Source organism: Artemia franciscana, chromosome 8 (assembly GCF_032884065.1).
Source record: "Artemia franciscana chromosome 8, ASM3288406v1, whole genome shotgun sequence".
Lineage (NCBI taxonomy): Eukaryota > Metazoa > Arthropoda > Branchiopoda > Anostraca > Artemiidae > Artemia > Artemia franciscana.
The window spans coordinates 8,923,231-8,940,694 of record NC_088870.1 but is presented as its reverse complement, the minus strand read 5'-3'; the positions used below and the strand labels follow the sequence as shown (position 1 = coordinate 8,940,694).

General features: G+C 34.8%; 1 protein-coding gene across 2 annotated transcripts in view; it reads left to right on the top strand.

The window, feature by feature from the left end:
- Positions 1 to 17,464, top strand: part of LOC136029947 (anti-sigma-I factor RsgI-like) — an 84,594-nt gene that overhangs the window by 21,701 nt on the left and 45,429 nt on the right. The window contains exon 2 of one of the 2 annotated variants that reach the window (XM_065708490.1): positions 12,801 to 12,935. The exons of the other annotated variant lie outside the window; for it this stretch is intronic. Within the exon in view, the coding sequence (XP_065564562.1) occupies positions 12,860 to 12,935 (76 nt within the window). The 5' untranslated portion in view covers positions 12,801 to 12,859. The remainder of the gene's footprint in view (positions 1 to 12,800; positions 12,936 to 17,464) is intronic. 2 annotated transcript variants of the gene reach the window in all.

Sequence of the window (17,464 nt, the reverse complement as noted above, 5' to 3'; positions counted from 1 at the left end):
ATTTGTTAGTACAAAAAAAAGAAGAGTTTTAATTACAGGCTTCTTTACTTCAATTATTCACATTTAAATAAAATCAAAGTGTCATACAATACCCTAAATATAAAGTGTCACATTAATACTGAGACTTCTACATATAAAAAAAAATTAGGCCTGGCCTAGACGTAACCAAATTATTAATATAAATTTTGTTTGTTGACCTTTTGCTAAGGGAATAAACCTCATTAACTTGAGTTAACTCACTTAGAAAAGAAATGAACTTACCTCTGACACAATTATACATAAAAACAGTTGTATAAAATTTACTATAAGATTCAAATATTAGAAGTTTTGAAGCGTTTAAAGCTAGTTCCTTTCATTTTGTTCCTGTTCCTAGCTAGTTTCAGTTCCTGAACTAGTTCCTAGTTTATATTGTCAACAAAAGTATAGCTTCACACCAGGAGTTTTGGGACAGAGCATTAAATTTCCCCCTGAAAATGTTGTCAGAGATAAATATAAAAAAGCGTCTTTGCTTGGCAGACATTGAAAATGTGCTTGAATGTTACTTCTGTTATACTTCTTGTCTCCTACCTTTAAATTTCCAATATACTACCAGTAAACAAGTCTCCACTCGTACAAGACATGCACATTAGCCATGCAAATTCCGAGAATTTGCCGAATTTGAAATTTTTCTGTAATAAATAAGTTAATACCGTCTGTAATCAAGATAAATATTTTTTTGGCAGGAAACTTATTCTAATTACGTCACATCTTTAGATAACAAATGCATAAAAAAACTAGTTTTTTTAACTGAAAGTAAGGAGCGACATTAAAACTTAAAACGAACAGAAATTACTCCGTATATGAAATGGGTTGTCCCCTCCGCAATCCCTCGCTCTTTACGCTAAAGCTTTTAATTGTTTTAAAAAGCAGAATTGTGGCAAAGAGTCAAACTTTAGCTTAAAGAGCGAGGGATTGCGGAGGGGACAACCCATTTCATATACGGAGTAATTTCTGTTCGTTTTAAGTTTTAAGTTCGCTCCTTACTTTCAGTTAAAAAAACTAGTGTTTTTATGTAATTTCTGAACGTTTTTGAATTAATGGATGTTTGATTATGGCTCTCCGCACATAAATTATTAAAATGAAATTTGCATATTAATTCCTTTTTTGGCTAAATGGCTTTCTCTTAGTTTTGATCAGACGATTTTGAGAAAAAGGGGGTGGGGAAGGAGGCCTAGTTGCCCTGCAATTTATCGGTTACATAAAAAGGCAACTATAAATTATGTCACATCTTTAGATAACAATTGGTTGTGATCGATTAATTTTGCCATGTATGGTATCACAAATGAATATAAATAAACAAAATAATTAACGCCCTAAAGAAAACCCAAACCTTAAAATCTACGTCATAATAGCTGGGGAAACCCAATGATGTAGGCGGAAGAACAAATCTAACCAAAAAAATATTTACCTCGCAAATATTCGTTTTTGTGGAAGTCACTGTGCGATATTTGACTATGCCTTTGCATTGTTTATATTTACTTTGGGTTATATTTAAGTTCGGTATACCAGGATAAAGAGGACCAGAAGGTTTATGTAACATTAGTTAAATAGAGGATATGATAATGAAATTCTACCTCTTAATTTTTGTGAAATAAAATTATTTAATTTGGTTCAATTCTTCAATTTCTGAATTAAAACTTCCCTGTTTCAAATAGTCTCCTATTTGGGATCCCTTCCAATATTCTATTGGGATCCCTTGAAATTTTGTTAACATCAACCAAAATTCTTATTCTCTCTTCTATTGCAATTAAATTTAAAAAAAAACAAGTTTTTTTTAACTGAAAGTAAGGAGCGACATTAAAACTTAAAACGAACAGAAATTACTTCGTATATGAAAGGGGCTGCTTACTCATCAACGCCCTGCTCTTTATGCTGAAGTTTGACTCTTTCTCTCATCTCTTCTTTTTAAAACAGTAAAAAACTTTAGGGTACAGAACGGGGCGTTGATGAGGAAGCAGCCCCACACACCACAGCAGCCCCACACACACACACACACACACACACACACACACACACACACACACACACACACACACACACACACACACACACACACACACACACACACACACACACACACACACACACACACACACACACACACACACACACACACACACATACACACACACACACACACACACACTTTTTACTTTCAAAAGCCTTGAAAGTAAAACAAAACACCTTGAAAGATAAAAATCTCTTAAAGTATTATATAGCATCTCACGTGTGCATTGCCATTACTTAACACCAAACGCGTGTGTCCTCCTCAGTTGCAGCAGGGGTTACCCTCTTGACCGGCGGGAAAACATTCCCTATTACGTAAAAAGCATTTACAGCGTGAAGAAGTTTCTAAAAAGTATACTAACCTGGATTCGAAGGGGATGGGCCCTTGGTAAACGAATTGACTCTATACTACTACTTCCTGAGAGATAAACTCAAACTTAACCTACTTAAAATTAGGATTGATAATTAAATTGGCCGTTAATTTTCAATCAATAAAACAACAGTCGTTTTTCCAATCGTATTAAGCACATTTGTTTCTGAATTGCTCTGTACCTTAAAATGAAGTTTCACTGAGTTCCTTGACCTGAGGTTTAATTCATCAATGAAAAGGGGAATTTCAAACAGTTCGTTGTAACAAATTGTAGCAAGGAGCGACCCGGCTCAATGGTAAACGAAACTCTAAAAGAAGGAATTTTAATACTGATAGATATATCAAAAGAATTAGATTTTTATGCAGATTTTAAACATATAGGTTTCATTAAATTTAGTCCTACTCATAAAAAGTTAGGAGCCTGAGAAAATTAGCCTTGTTTTGGAAAATAGGGGGAAACATCCCCTAATAGTTATAGGATCTTAACGAAAATCACACCATCGCATTCAACGTATTAGAGAACCCTACTGTAGTTGTTTCAAGTTTCTATCTGCAAAAATGTGGAACTTGGTATTTTTTGCCAGAAGACCAATCACGGGTGCGTATTTATTTTTTTGTTTGTTGTTGTTTTTGCCAAGGGTGATCGTATCGACCAAGTGGTCCTAGAATGTCGCGGGAGGACTCATTCTAACGGAAATTAAAAGTTCGAGTGCCCGTTTTAAGTGACCAAAAAAATTGGAGGGCACCTAAGCCCCCTTCCACGGTCATTTTTCCCAAAGTCAACGGACCAAAATTTTGAGATAGCCATTTTGTTCGAAAAACATAAGAACTATGTCTTTGGGGCTGACTTGTTCCCCTGCAATCCCCGGGGGAGGGGCTGCAAGATACAAACTTTGACCCGCGTTTACAAACAGTAATGGTTATTTGGAAGTGTTCAGACCGTTTCAGGAGGATTTTTTGGTTGGTGAGGGGGGGGGGTTGAGTGGAGGAGACTACGTAGGATGATCTTCCCTTGGAGGAATTTGTCATGGGAGAAGAGAAATTCCATAAAAGGGGCACAGGATTTTCTAGCACTATTTAAAAAAAAATGAAAAAATAAATATGAATAAGTTTTTTCCACTGAAATTAAGGACCAGCATTAAAACTTAAAACGAACAGAGATTATTAGGCATATGGGGGGTTCATCTCTTCTTAAATACCTCGCTCTTTACACTAGAGTATTTTTAGTAATTTCAACTATTGATTCTACAGCCTTTGTGATTCAGGGGTGAATCTTAAAGAATTGGGACAAAATTAAAGCTTTAGTGTAAATAGCGAGGTATTAACGAGGGGGCTAGCCGCCTCATATACATAATAGAAATATACGAATATAGAAGTTCTTTATGTAAGTTAATTTGTAAGTTACGTATATTTTTTACTAATAAAAATGTTCGTTAAAAATTAAAATTCTAGTTGCCTTTTTAAGTAACCGAAAAATCGGAGGTCAACTAGGCCTCCTCCCCCACTCGTTTTCTCAAAATCGTCTGATCGAAACTAAGAGAAAGCCATTTAGCAAAAAAAATTAATATCCAAATTTCGTTTTAATTATTCATTTGCAGAGCGAAAATCAAACATCCATTATATTAAAAACGTTCAGAAACTAAATAATAAAAAAAAAATAACAAGTTTTTCAACTGAAAATAAGGAGCGACATTAAAACTTAAAACGAACAGAAATTACCCATTTATGTAAGGGGCTTTTCCCTCCTCAACGTCCCGCTCTTTACGCTAAAGTTATTTACTATTTTGTAAAGTAGAATTGAGAGAAAGAGTCAAACTTTAGCGTAAAGAGCGGGACGTTGAGGAGGGAACAGCCCCTTTCATAGACGGAGTAATTTCTGTTCGTTTTAAGCTTTAATGTCGCTCCTTACTTTCAGTTGAAAAACTTGTATTTTTATTTAATAAAAGAAAGACCCGTCATTTACAACTAATGAAAGAATTATTTTCTTCTCCGATTGAATTTTAATTTTTGATCGAATATCAAACCTTTCCAGTCAATTTTTAGCTAACAAACAAATAGTCAAACAGTTCGTGGTAACGAACTGTAGTAAGGAGCGACCCGGCTCAATAGTAACCAAAACTCTAAAAAATTGAATTTTGATATCAATAGCTACATCAAAAGAATCTCATTTTAATGCTGATTTTAAATATATAAGTTTCATCAAGTTTAGTCTTACCCATCAAAAGTTACGAGCCTGAGAAAATTTCTCTTATTTATGAAAATAGGGGAAAACACCCCATAAAAGTCATAGGATCTTAACGAAAATGACACCATCAGATTCAACGTATCAGAGAACCCTACTGTAGAAGTTTCAAGCTCCTATCTAGAAAAATGTGGAATTTTGTATTTTTTGCCAGAAGACAAATCACGGGTGCGTGTTTATTTGTTTGTTTTTTTTTTTTTTTTTTTTTTTTTTTTTTCCAGGGGTCATCGTATTGACCAAGTGGTCCTAGAATGTCGCAAGAGGGCTCATTCTAACGGAAATGAAAAGTTCTAGTGCCCTTTTAAGTGACCAAAAAAATTGGAGGGCATCTAGGCCCCCTCCCACGCTCATTTTTTTCCCAAAGTCAACGAATAAAAATTTTGAGATAGCCATTTTGTTCAACATAGTCGAAAACCATAATAACCATGTCTTTGGGGTGACTTACTCCCCCACAATCCCTGGGGGAGGGGCTGCAAGTTACAAACTTTGACCAGTGTTTACATATAGTAATGGATATTGGGAAGTGTACAGACGTTTTCAGGGGGATTTTATTTTGTTTGGGGGTGGGGCTGAGGGGAGGGGGCTATGTTGCAGGATCTTTCCTTGGAGGAATCTGTCATGGGGGAAGAAAAATTCAATGACAAGGGCGCAGGATTCTCTAGCATTACTATAAGAAAACAATGAAAAATAAACATGAAAACGTTTTTTCAAATGAAAGGAAGAAGTAGCATTGAAACTTAAAACGAACAGAGATTATTACGCATATGAGGGGTTCTAAAAATGCTTTAGCATAAAGAGCGAGGTATTTAGGAGGAGATAAATACCTTGCTCTTTATGCTAAAGTATTTTTAGTAATTTCAACTATTTATTATACGGCCTTTCTGATTCAGGGGTCATTCTTAAAGAATTGGGACACAACTTACGATTTAGTGTAAAGAGCGAGGTATTAACGAGGGTACAAACCCCCTCGTATACATAATAAAAATATAAGGTTATGAAAATTTGTTACGTAAGTTAATTCTTAAGTTAAGTATATTTTTTACTAATAAAAACGTTCGTTAAAAATTAAAAGTTCTAGTTGCCTTTTTAAGTAACCGAAAAATTGGAGGGCAACTAGGCCTCCTTCTCCACCCCTTATTTCTCGAAATCGTCTGATCAAAACTAAGAGAAAGCCATTTAGCCAAAAAAAGAATTAATATACAAATTTCATTTTAATAATTTATGTGCGGAGAGCCAAAACCAAACATGCATTAATTCAGAAACGTTCAGAAATTAAATAAAAAAAACTAATTTTTTTAGCTGAAAGTAAGGAGCGAAATTAAAACTTAAAACGAACAGAAATTACTCCGTATATGAAATGAGTTGTCCCCTCCGCAATCCCTTGCTCTTTACGCTAAAGCTTTTAATTGTTTTAAAAAGTAGAATTGTGGCAAAGAGTCAAACTTTAGCGTAAAGAGCGAGGGATTGCGGAGGGGACAACTCATTTCATATACGGAGTAATTTCTGTTCGTTTTAAGTTTTAATGTCGCTCCTTACTTTCAGCTAAAAAAATTAGTTTTTTTTATTTAATATTGAACTAAAGATTAAGTCAGAGACAATGCTGTAGCGTTGCCTATAGTATAGGCCATAAGGCTCCAATTTTTTTTTATCAGTGAAACTTCTAAGGGATGGTTTTCATATAGGATGTGTAGTATAAACTTTGGAGAGGGATAACTCGATTGGAAATCAGAAGCTCTATAGCCTTTTTAAGAGTCAAAAGTGATAGGAGGGTACCAGTGATCCCCCATGCCCTATTATCCCAAAAAGTATCCAATCAAAAATTAAGATACCTGTTTTATTCAAAATAGTCCAAATATTACATACCAAGACAGGGTTTACACCACCCCCCAGAAGGTAAGAATTGCAAGGTATGCCTCGTGGCTATATGAGGTGTTTATGGAAGGGGGGCATAAACTATTAAAGGAGGTTCATTTGAGTGGAAAGTTATAGTTCTACTTCCCTTTTTAAGAGTAAAAAGCGATCAGAGGGCAACTAGCCCCTCCCCCTCCCTCTTTTCCCATATGCATCCATCAAAATTTTGAGGTAGCCATTTTGTTTGAAATACTCGAAAGATCAAATAACAATGCCTTTGGGACTGACATAACCCACCAGTGCCATGGGACAAGGAATTTAAGTTATGACCTGAGGGCAAATAACGTTTTGATGAATGGGGTGGTCGTATAAACTTTGAAAGAGGCGTATTTGGTTGGAAATTGAAAGCTGAAGTCACCCTTATTAGGAGTAAAAAATACAGAAGGGCAACCAGCCCCCCCCTACATCCTTTTCCCCTAAGTGAATCCGATCAAAAATTTTATTTCATTCAAAATGGTCCAAAGGCGAAATATCAATTGTTGAAAAACCATTATTCAAAATGGTCCAAGGGAGAAATATCAATGGTTGAAAAATCATTATTCAAAATGGTCCAAGGGCGAAATATCAATGGTTGAAAATCATCTCCTTTAAGTCTCCGGGGCAAGCGATATAAGCCAAGCTAACTGCCCATTGTTAGTATATAAGGTTGTATAGAAACGGTTGTTGCATAAACGTTGGAGGGCTCATTTGATTGAAAATAGGAATTTCTAGTTCTCTGTTTAAGAGTAAAAAGGGATCGTGTGTCAAAGTTTTGCACCTTTTCCCCCAAATTAACCTGAGCGAAATTTTGAGATAGCCATTTGTTCAAATAGTCCTAAGGCAAGATAACTAAGCCTTCAGGATTAATAACCCCCATCACCTAGGACAAGGGCTACAAGCTATGGTCGTTGCCCATTGTTACATATAAAGTTTTTTTTTTATGGAATGGGTGGTCTTATAAACTTTGGAGAGGGTTCATTCAATTGGAAATGAAATTGGCCCCCTCCAAAGTTAGTAAAGCCTTATAGCCAACCTCCACGGTGAAATTTTGAAAAATAGCATAAAGGCCAAATAAATATGTTTCCGGGTATGACCCCCCCCCCAAGTCCCCAGGACAAGGGCTGATTGTTATTCAAGCTACTGATTATCAATATTTATAAAAGAAATTACAATAAATAACCGAATCGAACTGAAAACGAGCAAAAATTAATACGGGTAAGGCTGAAAACCCCAAGCCTTCTCAAAACTAGAATATAGTTTGTACTTTACTGAAAAAAAACTAATGACCGTAGATTATCTGTTTAATATACATATACTTTTATTTATTCATTAGGGTTTCGATAATTTTTATTTATTAAAGTAAAAAATAAAACATTTAAATTAAATTTTGTTTTCAGTAATATATATTTTCTTTTTAAGTAACAATTTCTGTTCTTTTAAGTAATAATTTCTTGATAATCAAACAGTTCGTGGTAAAGAACTGTAGTAAGGAGCGACCCGGCTCAATAGTAACCAAAACTCTAAAAAATTGAATTTTGATATCAATAGCTACATCAAAAGAATCGACTTTTAATGCCGATTTTAAATATATAAGTTTCATCAAGTTTAGTCATACCCATCAAAAGTTACGAGCCTGAGAAAATTTGCCTTGTTTAGGAAAATAGGGGTAAACACCCCCTAAAAGTCGTAGAATCTTAACGAAAATGACACCATCAGATTCAGCGTATAAGAGAACCCTACTGTAGAAGTTTCAAGCTCCTATCTACAAAAATGTGGAATTTTGTATTTTTTGCCAGAAGACAAATCACGGGTGCGTGTTTATTTGTTTGTTTTTTTTTTGTTTTTTTTCCCAGTGGTCATCGTATCGACCAAGTGGTCCTAGAATGTTACAAGAGGGCTCATTCTAGCGGAAATGAAAAGTTCTAGTGCCCTTTTTAAGTGACCAAAAAAATTGGAGGGCATCTAGGCCCCCTCCCACACTCATTTTTTCCCAAAGTCTACGGATCAAAATTTTGAGATAGCCATTTTGTTCAGCATAGTCGAAAACCAAAATAACTATGTCTTTGGGGATGACTTACTCCCCCACAATCCCTGGGGGAGGGGCTGCAAGTTACAAACGTTGACCAGTGTTTACATATAGTAATGGCTATTGGGAAGTGTACAGACGTTTTCAGGGGGATTTTATTTTATTTGGGGGTGGGGCTGAGGAGAGGGGGCTATGTTGGAGGATCGTTCCTTGGAGGACTATGTCATGGGGGAGGAGAAATTCAATGAAAAGGGCGCAGGATTCTCTAGCATTACTATAAGAAAACAATGAAAAATAAACACGAAAACGTTTTTTCAAATGAAAGGAAGAAGTAGCATTGAAACTTAAAACGAACAGAGATTATTACGCATATGAGGGGTTCTAAAAATACTTTAGCATAAAGAGCGAGGTATTTAGAAGGAGATAAATACCTCGCTCTTTTGCTATAGTATTTTTAGTAATTTCAACTATTTATTCTACGGCCTTTCTGATTCAGGGATCATTCTTAAAGAATTGGGACAAAACTTACGATTTAGTGTAAAGAACGAGGTATTAACGAGGGTACAAACCCCCTAATATACATAATACAAATTAAAGAATATAAAAGTTTGTTACGTAAGTTACTTCTTAAGTTACGTATATTTTTTACTAATAAAAAAATTCATTAAAAATTAGAATTTATGGTTGTCTTTTTATGTAACCGAAAAATTGCATGGCAACTAGGCCTGCTTCCCCATCCCTTATTTCTCAAAATCGTGATCAAAACTAAGAGAAAGCCATTTAGCCAAAAAAGGAATTAATATGCAAATTTCATTTTAATAATTTATGTGTGGAGAGCCAAAATCAAACATACATTAATTCAAAAACGTTCAGAAATTACATAAAAAAAACTAGTTTTTTTAACTGAAAGTAAGGAGCGACATTAAAACTTAAAAAGAACAGAAATTACTTAGTATATGAAAGAGGCTGCTTCCTCATCAACGCCCCGCTCTTTACGCTAAAGTTTGACTCTTTCTCTCAATTCTTCTTTTTAAAACAGTAAAAAACTTTAGCGTAAAGAGCGGGGCGTTGATGAGGAAGCAGCCTCTTTCATATACGAAGTAATTTCTGTTCTTTTTAAGTTTTAATGTCGCTCCTTACTTTCAGTTAAAAAAACTAGTTTTTTTTTAGTGTCTTAAAAGCTCTAATGTTACTCTTTACTTTCAGTTGAAAAACTTGTTTTTTTATTTAATTTCTGATGTGTTTTAAATAGTTCCAGGAAATTGGCCCCACCTCCTTGGAGAAATTCCTCTCCCTTCGGAAATATCGTCTAGGTAATTCAATTCAGGTGAAAATTTACCCCAGACAATTACCCTTAATAACTCCACGTGCAAAATTGTGACTGAAAAGAGAAAGCAAGACATATATAAAGAACTTTGTCAAGGAATTCTGGCAAATTCCTCCATTGTAAATTTCCATGGCGAGTTCAACCCATGTAAATTTCCCTTCCCATGGAAGATTCCCCATAGAAAAACCCCCAGCAGAGAGTTCACCCCTTCCACACCCAAAAATGTATGCATACTTTCCAATAATAAATACCATGCGTAAACAATGGGCAAATTTATAGCTCAAAGCCCTTTCCCCTGGGGCTGTGGGGGGGGGGGTCATGTTATATACGAAGGCATAGTTGTTTGGCCTTTCAATTATAATGAACCAAATAGCTATCTCCAATTTCGATCGGACGATTTTGGGAAAAAAAAGAGAAGGGGCAATAGTTACCCTCCAATCTTTTTGGTCACTTAAAAAGGGTGCTAAAACTTTTAATTTCCGTTCAAATGATATTCTACTAGCTTACATGTCGCGCGTTGTTGCTACCTCGTCATTACAGGATGTTATCCATAGAATATTGATATCTCAAAAGAAAGAAATTTAAAGGAAAATCCCCTTCCAGAAGAAATCTTCACGCAGAAAATTCCCCCTCCTGCGGGAAATTCCCCCTCGTATGATAAGGATCATAATTTTACACTTATAAAAATTAAAAAATCCCCTGGGGCAATTCTTCGCCGTAAATTACTTCCACTGAGTAAATTCCTACCCCGAAAAATTTGCCCAAAATTTAATGTAAAGATCGTATTTTAAACTCTAAGGAAAGTGAAAAATACATTTGGATCGTTAAGCACCCAATGAGTGCAATTGGATAATTAATATCAAGAAAATAAGAACGAAGGCAACAGTCAAGCATTTATGTTCATTGGTCTATAATTTCAGTCAATACGAAATTTGAAGAGGGCCTCTGGGGCTGAGGGGGAGGACTTAGGAATAAAGGTTTTGCAAAATATTTTATCAACCACTTCTTAAAGTTTCTTTGCAATCAGGTGAACACTTTAGTGATGCATACAGGTCACAATCTTAACTTTAGGAATTCACAAAAATTTAAATGTATTTATCTGGAACTCTGAAGTTAATGCGTATATTTGGACCCTGATAATCCTTCCAATATCTAATCAAAAATAAATACTTGATAGGTAATGATCTTATTGTGTGCAGAAGGAATAATAACAAACAAAACTTCTGATTAGAAAAATATCAGATTGTTTGAACCAGTTTTTAAAAAAATTGCTGCACTGTAAGATTAAAAATTCAAAATAATATTTACATTTTATTGTGAAAGCAAGTATCCGTCAGCTTCCTCTGATATTTCATCTCCCTCACTCCCTTTTCTTTTCTCACTCCCTCTTTCAGAAATATTTCCTGGTTATGAAAACGAGGAGACAATTTAACTCATTGCAAGTCTATTGTCATTTCAAAAGAAATTGATTCATAGAAATTACAAATTATCTAGTTTAAAGTGTTTATTTTCATTAAAACGTCTTTGTTTCTTCGAAACACTTCCCATATTAAGAGAGAACAAGACTGAAGTAAACAAAGAGGAAAAACTTTTTCGTCCTAGGGCTAATCATAGAAAATGACCGAGTGTCTCTATTTATCTGCACTCTAGGATTTCAGATGACATATATGATTCTTTTCTTTAGTCACGTCTCTTCCCCCTTGAAAAGGCCCTGATCAAATGGAAGGGGGAACCTAATCAACTCTCCATATGACTCTACAAGAACCATGTATCTTTAGAAAAAAAATAAAATAAAATGATAACTTTTGAAGTTTAGTGTGTTGAGTATGAAAGCAAATTATAGGTAGTAGCCTACACCCAACCCTTAGGATTTTCCAAAAGAATGTCTACCTATGGAGAACAAGAACACCTGGAGTAAATTAATATAACATCTTTCTGAAAAAAAACTACTACAAATTTTCTTTAAGTTGCGTGTAATCATAGCCCCCCCCCCTTCCCCGTCTCCTCTGGAAAAATCTCTTATATTGAAAAACTATTGCCACATAAATCTATATAGCTTATATGAAAAAAAAATACTAAAATTTTTCTTCAGGTTATGTGTAGTCATAGCCCCCCCCTCCTCCGGAGAAGTCCCTTTTGATCTCAATAGTCAGAAGTGGGTTTGTCCCATTCTCCATATTTATATGGCAACCAAGAGTCTATAATTGATAAACCTATTGAAAAGCATCAAGAAATTACCAAAGGAATTTTTTTATTCATTTCTCGTCAATAAAATTAGTCACAAAAAGGGAAAGAAAATAAAACACGTTAAGAACATACCGAGGAATCAACATCCTCTTTTTAAGGATCGATAAGCTGCTTTTACGAGCACTAGCTTTCTTAGTTCGTCTGTTTTCCTCAAATATTTTATGTCTGATTTCAGTATTATAAACCAATTCTTTTTCTGTTTACATTCTTCAGGGGTAATCAACAACTGCTCACTTTTATCCACTTTTCTTTGAGACCAGTTCAGTTTTTGTTTTTTACTTTCTAGCATACGATCAAAGAGGGTCAGTTCATTCTCTGCCTTCTGTTCTATTACAAAGTCCTCTATTTTCGTTTCAAGCTCATCCACTTCTTCAGCAATTTCGTATATAATTCCCTCATCATAATCAAGGTTTAACAACAGATCTATCAAATCCACAAAACTATCTATGGTTTGTTTCTCCATTACGGGTGGCTCACTTGAATGAACTCTGAAACTAAACTGCTTCCTTCAAGATGTATTGGGGTGCCTTGTGTTTTAATTTTAATATATTTAAATTCATTATGAGCCAGAGCGTCTTAATTTATTGATTTTATAATTTATGAGTTCAAAATCGACTATTAGATTTCTTTGAGACTCATTTCCTTTTTGCAGGAGAGTCAGTGCATCTCTAGTCCTACAGCACATAGCTAAAAGAGCCTCTCCAGGGATTAATGCTGTTGATGATTGGTTTTGGGGAAGAAAAATCTGAAGGGGATCAAAACTGTTTGAAAAAAATTATTTTATCAGGTATATCCAAAAATCACAAGGTTGGTTGGAAAGAGTGAAAAGGTCTATTTTTAAATTGGGACATTTTTCATAGTTTCTGAAACTAAACAATTTCATCTGCTATTGCGACAGATAAGCCCAAGCTCCCGTACACAATGGAATTTAAAAAAAATGTATTCTGCATAATTGCACCTGTTTTGATAGATTGGAAATAGTTATAAGCACAGTAAGGCCATTTGGTGACATCCCTCCCTCCAATTGCTAGGATTTCTTTGTGATTCCTCTAACTTTCTGAGTAAAATCTACATGCTTTCTTTGGTTTTTAATGGTTTTCCGTTTCAAAAGATAATATATTAGATACGTGTATGACATTAGCTTTACAGTTACTGCTATTCGGAGGACTGATTTTGGAGCGAATATCCGTCATTCAACGAAATTGAATGACGTGACAAGAACTGACAAAATGACGAAGTTGAATGACGTGACTTCATTCCTGCGATGAAGGTCACTTTAGAGCACAAATGTTTGTGTAAAAGGAAAAAAAAACCTAACATTTAGAACAGGGGCTTGCGTTTGAGATTACCGGGTTAACGACAGCAGATACAAAAGTAATCTGGATTACTGAAAAATAATAGATATTTCGGTATAGTTTAGATAAAACACAGAGAGGGGAGGGGGGCTCCTACTTAAAATCTAGTACCTTTTGTTACTATGTACCATTCATTTGGTGTTGGGTCAGATGAAATCTCATTCCTCGTCAAAATGGTCATCGTCAAATAAAATGTAGCGCAAATATACATTTGCAATCTGTTGGGGTTAATTATGCAGTATCGGAACCTTTTGGGCCAAGTCCCTTCCTCCAATTGTTACGATTTGATAGTTCTCCCTTTTTAATACTGTATGCATATTTTGTTGTTTTTTTTTGGGGGGGGGGTCAAAGCACGACCTTCAAAGAAGTGACAAAGTACACAAGGCTTCAAAATATTCGTGAGATATCCTTCGGATCGGTGTTGATATGGAGGACGGGACTGTGGACCAAGGTTGCACCATGTGCTATGAAAGGGTTGTAGTTCTCTGTAGCTGGAGAGATTGCAGTTTTAACCGACAGCAGGAGTTTTTAAAAATTGATGATTTTTATTGTGAATTTAAGGCATGAAAACGGGGATTAAGACTATTGTATCCCCCTCATAGCTAGGCTAGCTCGAATTAATAAAAAAAATCTCTGCTCTATCATTTAAGACCAAGGCTACATCCAGGGAATCTACTGGATCCAACCTCCCTCCCCCACAGAAATTATATATTTTTTGTAAAAGCATAACAAGAATGCATAAACAAATTTTGACATGTTTTTTAAAGTTTTTTGTACCCCTCCCCCCAAATAAAAAAAAAATCCTAGATACATACTTTTTGACAACATAAATATTTACAAATCAGGGATAAAAAGAGTATTAATGCAAGAGGTGAAAGAAAGCAGCATCAATCCACAAAAATTTAGAGAAGCAAGGATTTTTCAATATTATTGAAAATGCGAAAAAGTTATTTTTCCAAGTTTGCAAGGGAGCAAAATTTATTTTATTAAATAACTTCGAAGACCATAGACCACACTGCCTTTCCATGACGAAAGTAAAACAGTTCAAAATAGGGATGATACCTTTTTATTGACAGTGAAATATAAAATTATTTAACTGGATATTTCGAACACATATACAGTGTTCATCATCAGCAGTAAAACTTTCCAGAGAAAGATTACTTAAAAAGTTTTCAAAATTATATGAAAATAAAGCCGTAATACCTTCGTCAACTCTTGGACCAGGTGTAATTAATTTTTCATCAAGGACCTTAACGTTACAAGAAAAGTCCGCATTAGAAAAAGGTCCAAAATTTTGTTTTAAAACTAATAGAGTCCCAGTAGAAGAAATTATCTCTTCAATAGAAACATCTTTACATAGAAACCCCATCTTAATTAAAGATGTTAGCCTAGTAAGAGCTTCTACTGTTAAAGCCCTGTCAGAGTTTGCTTTAAAACCAGAAATCCCTAACAATTCTATCAAAGACATAAAGATTCTTAATAATTTAAGAAGGGATGAATCTATTATTATTACAAAAGCAGACAAGGGTAACACTTTAGTGGTAATGGACATCAAGGACTACGATTCAAAATTAAACGCTTTACTGAAAGATGAAAAAACTTACAAACAACTTTCTTTTGACCCGACGGACTCATACACAAAGAAGTTTAAGAACGAGTTAAAGAGTTTGAAGGAAGAAGTTTAAAAAAAAAAAAAAAAAAAAAAACAGTTTTACTGCTGATGATGAACACTGTATATGTGTTCGAAATATCCAGTTAAATAATTTTACATTTCACTGTCAATAAAAAGGTATCATCCCTATTTTGAACTGTTTTACTTTTATTTTATTAAATGAAAATAACATGGTACTTTTCAATGCCAAGGCTTAGGGCTGCGGGGGAGGTATTGCAGCTTTACCACTTGTTTCGGAACCTTTAGTTACCAAGGCTTTAAAACCCAAAATTGACAGACTTCACATAAAAAAAACATGAAAAAGTAAACAACTCGTTTTTCAAACGAGAAAAAGTAAACAAAGAAAACAAAGTAAGAAGTAAACAAGGAAAAAACAAAGTAAACAAAGAAAAGAAAAAGTAAACAACATGTTTTTCAAAACATGAAAAAAGTAAACAACTCAAACCTTCCTCTATTACCAAATATCTTTTCTGGTATACGAATTTATCATTCCAAATCTGGCTAAATGACATTCTTTTCTTTATAATTAACTAAATTCGTGTTTTTAATAATGTCCCAAATGAGCTTTGCGACCCAGTAATCGGGCTGTCAAATTTACATAGTCAGTGTCGCAAGCGGATTTTTAAGTCAGTTTCTGTAAGAACTAATTAGCCATAAATAAAAACAAATTAGTACCTGAGCTCCCTAAAATGCTATTGAAAATCCTAAAATGTGGTAATGAAATGGTTATAACATGTAGATAGCAAGTTTTCTTGGTCCGGATTAAAGATTATGGGTAATTTATAATTTACCCATACTCTTTGGTTTGGATCAAGGCCATATCCAGAGCGGTAGAGGGTTTGAGCTCCCCTTCCAAAAATGTTTGTCTGACTTTTAAAAGTTTTTTGTAACCCCCCTCCCCCTAAAAAAATCCTGGATAAGACCCTGGTCTGGATATTCAAGAAGGCTATGTAGCCATAGGGAAAGACTTGCTTAAAGTAAAAAAAAAGCAAAAAACAACTGAGCCTTTCGAATCTAGTGAACTTGGTGAAAACACGACAGAAAGCTTCTCAAAATATTTGCTTTAGTTTATTCTCGGGTCTTTTCGGTCTGGATGCTTAGGAAGTATCGACTATTGCAAAATTTCACAAATCAAATTAGAATGACTAAGGCTTTGAACTAACTGAACTAGCAGTAAGAATAGAATAAAATCAGTTTTATTTGCACAACCTCTCGTAGTCATAAAACTAAATAGCGCTTGTGCTTACAAAAAAAGTACTTTGATACAAAGAAAGGGGTGAATGAGTTGGAAAAACGATTTGTGCGTGAAGGAGGCGCTGCTAATCTGCAACTTTGAGCTAACTCACCAACAGACTGGAGTCATTAGGGGTAGACAATTTGCAAAAAACTTATTTAGTGATAGTTGATAAAAAAAGAAATTTTTGACAAGAAAGAAGCAGAGTGAAGAAACGATAAACTGACTGGTTGCGTTTTATGGGAAGATGTTAGAATTCTGCTTGAGTCATAAGTTAAGTAATCTTATTCTTTAATTAAAGATGCTCACGCTGTTGGTATCTGCTGCAACCTAAGACAGATTAAAACAATTTTTTACCAGACAAAATTTGCCACTAATTCTGACATTTTATGCATTGTATTAGAAATGAATACATTTTGAGAAAAATATATAATCCATCTGAAACATCTTGATTTATTTTGTTTACTAATAAAATGCTATTACCTCACTGGCTGAGATAGATTCTGATTTTTCCTGACAGATCGAATTAAGGATGTAGCACTTTTTCACAAAAACTTGACTTTCATTTTCCTTCCTAATTGAATTGGAGCCGGTACCCACACCCAAAAAATTCCTTCTCTCAAGAAAAATTCTTCTTCAGATAATCGTCCCATGGACAATTCCCCTGCCTGCAAAATTTGGCAGCCACAGAGAAACTGAAAAATAGGTGCCTCTGATGTGGATAAGATGTTCTAAGTTGTAACAAAAGGACCAGATATTAATGGCAGTTTTAGGACCGAGAGTGGCTGGCGTCCTACTCTCTCCCCCCCTAACAGTAATGCAATGAAAGAGCCCTACTATGGAATTTTAGAGCTCTCATATACAAATGTATGGTGTACTCTTTTCGAAAGAAAGATCATAGATGTGTGATAACTTTCCAGATATATAAAAAGGACCAGACAGCAAAAACAGCTGAGGACAGGGGGGAAAATTCTCCAAAGGGGGGATGGTTGGATTTCCAATCATTTTCGATTAAAACAAGCACTAGAACTCTCAATTTTCGACCACCCTTCCCA